The sequence below is a fragment of the Aythya fuligula genome, chromosome 3 (genome assembly GCF_009819795.1).
Source record: "Aythya fuligula isolate bAytFul2 chromosome 3, bAytFul2.pri, whole genome shotgun sequence".
In the NCBI taxonomy this organism is placed as follows: Eukaryota; Metazoa; Chordata; class Aves; order Anseriformes; family Anatidae; genus Aythya; species Aythya fuligula.
This window is the reverse complement of record NC_045561.1, coordinates 55,042,720-55,048,352: the sequence shown is the minus strand read 5'-3', so window position 1 is coordinate 55,048,352 and position 5,633 is coordinate 55,042,720. Positions and strand designations below refer to the sequence as shown.

General features: G+C 39.3%; 1 protein-coding gene across 1 annotated transcript; it reads right to left on the bottom strand.

Moving 5' to 3' along the window:
- Positions 1-2,146: 2,146 nt before the first annotated feature.
- Positions 2,147-5,572, bottom strand: GTF2H5 (general transcription factor IIH subunit 5). Its single transcript, XM_032185293.1, has 3 exons — positions 5,516-5,572; positions 5,271-5,367; positions 2,147-2,541 (listed from the first exon to the last, which is right to left on the bottom strand). Exons 2-3 carry the CDS (start codon positions 5,303-5,305, stop codon positions 2,361-2,363), a joined length of 216 nt encoding a protein of 71 aa, XP_032041184.1. The 5' UTR covers positions 5,306-5,367; positions 5,516-5,572; the 3' UTR covers positions 2,147-2,360.
- Positions 5,573-5,633: the final 61 nt, after the last annotated feature.

Sequence of the window (5,633 nt, the reverse complement as noted above, 5' to 3'; positions counted from 1 at the left end):
CAGGGAGTGAAGTGACAGGCCATGGGGAAATGGCTTTAAACTAAAAGAGATTAGATTAGGTTTAAATTGGACGTAAGGAGGAAATTCTTCACTGTGAGGTTTAGAAGTTAAAAATCCTATGCCTGTTTACTAGGGAAAAAAAAAAAAAAAAGGTATAAGAAGGCAGGCATAAATGTTTATATAGGGTAGAAATTTTACCCCTCTGTATTATACATGCCAATTATTGCTGGAAAACCAAAGCAAATATAACCAAAACTATATACAATAACAATGTCGTACAATTAGCCATGAGAAAAGACAAGAACTGCAACAACTTTACCAGACTCAAAATGAAAAATCACAATACAACTGTAGCACTATTCATGCTAAATAGACAAGTTTAATAGGTGTAATTCAAAGGTTATTTTTCAAATAATGTAATCTGACGAGAAGGATCAGTTACCTTTCATTGAAATCTGGATAGAAAATAAAGTAGGATTTCAAAGAAAGGATAAGACACTTAAATAAACTGTATTAAATTATCATAAAATGTTAAGACACACTATTGATAAGCACCTAAAGAACATTCTACAAAATTACAGTTATGGGGTCAGTATCTGAGTAGTTCCAAGAAAGAGTTTAGGAACCATAAACTCTCTCGTCATACTCTCCGTATTCTCTCTTCAAGACCACTTCCTCATTTGTATAGCTATCAAATTTCAACTTTTTATTTCAATAAAAACACATGGCTGCTTCTTGATCTACATGAGCAGGGAAGCATTCACTTGGGAAAGATGAAACAATCTGGACCCAAATCCATTGTTCTGTACAGAGAGATGGGGGGAAAGAAGGGGCAGGAATGACAATTCCAGGAATTACAAACAGCTCAATTCTATAGGATTAGTCATTGTTCCATGGAAGCCTAAATATATGCAATTTTACAGAACTTTCTTTAGAAAGCTTTTTGATCAAAAGCATCTAATAAAATTTTTCTCCTGAAGCTTCAAAATTCTCAAATGAAAGAAGAAAAACACCTTGCTATCGACTGGATAACCAAAAATGCAATGGTGTGAGAGTCAGATTAAAAAAGCCAACAACCACTATTACTTAAAAAAGCCATTCTATTTACAATTGTTTTTTCCCTGAAAGGGAAGATGGCATCTCTCCAACATCGATGAGCAGCTCTGAAAACCACGCTTTCTTTTGAAGCAATGTCCTAGAAGGCTTTCAATTATAGATGATCATTCATAAATCCAATACATTTGGATATTCTGAATAGGAAGCAGGGTAAGAAAGAAAAAATATAATGCATTATTCTTGTTTCTGTAACCTGTATCTGTCATATTTGTAGCCAGAAATCTTTGCAGGCTTTATCATCATGCACTAGCTGACTTACTGAATAAGCCAGTGTTTAAATTAGTGAGTTACAGATGCAAACTATCAGCATAAAAAAAATGAGGCCTTTTCTTTGTAGGTTTTATCAAACAAGCAACAGAGGAGAAACATACCATCTGAACCAAAAAATATATATAAATCTTTTTTTTTTTTTTCGTAAATAGAACAATGAATTCTTTATTTTCTCCTTCCTGTTCACATAGCTTCTTGCGATTAGGTAGTAGCTTCAGTGAAAAAAAATACAAGCAGTGACATCTAAAGGACTGGTCTCCAATTTACATTCCCCTTTTAACTTGCTATTGTTGATGGAACTAATCAGTTTACAACTCATATGTTATGATGCAGGGTAACAGATTTTGCCTCTACCTGACAAAACCCTAAATTCCCACCAGAACTCCCCAAACCCAGAACACAGAAACCATAGCCTTAGTAAAACTAGACAATTATTATGAGGTATCTGTAAAATGTTTGACAGAAATGTTTGATGTATAAAACTCATTAAATTAAAACAATATCCGATTTCTTCTGACCGTACCTTCAACTTACAGGGATGTTCCATCAAGCACAGATACTTTAACAGATACTCTTTACATTCCATCAGTCACACTATAACCAGATTTCATCAATTCCACAGGAATATAACTTGTCAGGAAAGTTCATATAGCATTCCAAAACTGAAACACCACTCTAATTTTTGGGTCATACCATTTAACAAGATAATCCTAAAGGAAAAAGGGAAAGCATGCATCAAAAAAACACTCTATGCAAAACCTCAAGTATATCATTTTATGGATTTTAATAAAGATACCATAATCTTTCAAAGTGAGAAACAAAATTCAAGAATATTTTGAAAATTATCAGTTTTCTAGAATAGCCACTTTCAGGTAGAACTTACTAACCATAATTTATCTATTAAAACAGTAACAACCCAAGTTATTGAAATTCACTATTCCCAAACTGGCAGTAGTCTCATTTCTCCAGCCTTTTTATTTCTGAGTAATAGGAAAAGAGTTCTGGTCCATCAGCTCGCCCACTCTCTCCTGGAGGAAGTTAACCAACTCGGCTAAAACAAAGACATGAGTTTCATCCAGGTCTTGTATGATGAACTTCTTTCCCAGCGCATTTGACTCATCCAAGTAGAGCAGAAACTGCTTCATTGCTGGGTCGCTGTAGAGACAAACACACATCAGATTCTGTCTCATTGCAATAAGATACAGCTAAAACCAAATAAAAACCCACACCCTTTTAAGACACTTCGAAAGTTGTTTGGGAAATAACACTAACGTCAAGAGCTGCTCACAATCTTAAAATAAGATTATGAAGCTTTTGAAACAGTTGTTTCTCTGGAAATAAAATTGTTTTGGTTACTGTAGAGATAAAAACATAATTTATAACCATGTCGAAAAAGAATGGGCTGCTTGATTAGCAGAGAAGTGCCACTACATTGCATTTACACAAGTAGCTTAAAAAAAAAAAAAAAGCCTCACCTTAACAAGGTGAGTTTAAACTTACATTTCTGTTTTCAGAAATAGCACTTTGAAGCACATTTTTGTGTAAGTGTAACCAAAACCCAGCAGAACAAACACCTTGAAGTAGAATATCATAGAAAGCAAGTGGTCACATGGTCGTATATGAACTGTACATTTACCACTCCAACTAACAGTCTCTTCTTTTTCATGATATCACCTTGGAAGTTAAATGTAAGTGTATAGGAGAGAACATTTCAGAAGCATGCAAATTACATAACTGAGATGGATGCATTATACTGAGCAGCTAGATAAAGAAAAAGTAGCTTCAAAATATAAGCTTTGATCCACTGCAATTTTGAAGAATTGAGACATAATATTATTTTCAGTTTTTTTTTTTTTTAAAAAAAAACAAAACAGGAAAGGAATGGGATTTGGTAACACTTCGTATTGGGTTGCAATAACTGGAGCATGAATATGTGCAGGAAATTGCAGTTGGGTAGCTCAGAACACTTTAAAATTATGAATGTGGTTGTTTTGGCAAAGTAGTAATTGGCAACGCCATCTCAAAAGAATTCCTTGGTCAATTGTCTCTTTTAAATGCAGTATAAGGATCAACATTCCCTCACCTAAGATAGATACGACAATAAAGCCATACACTATGAAACCAAACCCCTCTCCATGCTCAGCCACCAGCAACTCAAAAAGCAATCGTTAATATTAGCCTCAAACTTGTACAAGTATGATTAAAACAAGGTAAGTCCGTAAAGTACAAAATAATTTTGAGGCAAGGAGAATGTGAAAGTCTGTAATCTCCATCTTCTTTAGCAAAGTTATTCTTTATGTGTTCTGGCATGTAAGAAGAGAAGTAAAAGATGACACAAAAGATTTAAGAAAAATCAGATACTAGAAATATGTGGTTCCCAGCCTTCTTCCACACCCCCTTTTTGACGGGTGCAGGGAGGTTTCTTTTTGCTTGTTTCATTCAGCTGTATCTTACCAACATGCTACTGGTACTAGATGGCACTTGTCCTAATTGGTATGACCAGTCCGATGTTAGGCAATACGCAGACTGATTTTTACATAATCAACATTCAGAGCTGTAATCAGTGCCAGTAGAAGTATACTACAGGACAAACACTGACCTTGTTCAGTATCTGAAGGTTATAACCCTTTATATTTTGTCCCAAGAACAGCTTAGCTATATACTGGAATAACATCGAGAAAGACCTACCCAGTATCAGCATTTCACTGTTTTGTTTGTGTGATTTAAACATTCAGAAGCATCTTTTTTTCCCCACTCTCTGCCTACTTGTTTTCTTGAATACCCTCAAAATTTTGGGTTGTAAAAAATTTATATCTGAAGCGTAAACAAGAGGACAGTTTTGCAAGAATCTTGCATTCTCTTCTAGGATGGAACTTTGTGCCCAGTCAGTGGCTACCCTTATGCAATGCCGGGGAGAAAACAAGAAACATCCAACACAAAGATTGGTTTCCCAAGGGCCTGTTGAAACTGTAATAACAAACAGCGTAGGGTTGTTATCAGATAGAAGATTCCTTTCCCTTCCAGGGAGGATGATTAAGTTCCATTCTAACACTAACAGGAAAGTGGCCATGAGGCTGTACAAGAAGACTGATCTTTCAGTATATGAAAAACAAATAAGGTGCAACACACAACACTGTACTAACTGTGTGGGGTATTAAAACTTCTTGCTTTGTTGGTCAGTAATTCTGCTTTGGGCACCTTTACATAATCATCGAAGCACTTACATAGTCATATAGACACTTTCTTGTGTTTGGGTTTGTCAACATCCCACAGTGGGGACAAATTTGAGCAGATAAGCTTTTTGTTATGGTAAAATTCAGGCCTGAAGCTGCTCACACACAGCCATGAGATATCCAGACGTGAGCTGGCCCACGTCCAGTCAGCCTGGAAGTTAATACAGCAAGCACACCATTGCTTCTGCCCTTTTGCTGTTATATCCTGTAAATATGTTTACAGTTTAAGCATACAGCAGATATATTATGCCATGTAGTGATAGGTAATGCCTCCAAAACCCTCCTTTAATGTGGAGGCAAGCAATTACCAGATCCTTAGTCTAAACTGTGTTTAAATAGATGCCCTGTGCGTGTGTCAACAGCTGACTGGTACACGTTACACGAGTGCTACTCCTAGAGCATGGCCTACAGAGCCACACACCAGCCCTGCGTGGAATTTGGGCTGGAATTAACGAAAATAAGGGTGGAAAATTATATAATTTCCCCTCCAGAATCACTAAAGGGACGACACACGGCCCAGGCGCCAAACCACCACACACTACGTGTGAGGAAAGTGTGACGGTGGAGAAACAACAGCGGAAAGGCAGCGTTTATGTGGAAAATAACAAAACCCTGGGAGGAAAACCCCGCGGCAGGGCGCGGCGCCCTCACCACTCGATCAGCACGCCCTTCAGCACGTTCACCATCCTCGCAGGCTCTCGCACGGCTCCCGGGAGGCACGGGCTGGGCTCACACAGGCAGGGCCGGCCTGGAGGGACAAGGAGAAGGAGATGGAGACGGAGAAAGGAGCCGCGGTCGCACCCGGCACCCCGCCACCCGCCCGCCCTGAGCGAGGCGGCTCTGAGGGGTGCAGCGCCCTCAGCCCCCGCGCGCCCCCGCCCCCGCCCCGCACGCACCCTCAGGCGCGCACGTCCCCGCCGTTCCGGCCGCGCGCGCACTGCGCAGGCGCCGGGCCTCGCCCCGCGGCTGTGAGGGGCGGGCGGGCGGCTCCTGGCGTCACGGCGCTGCGCCGGG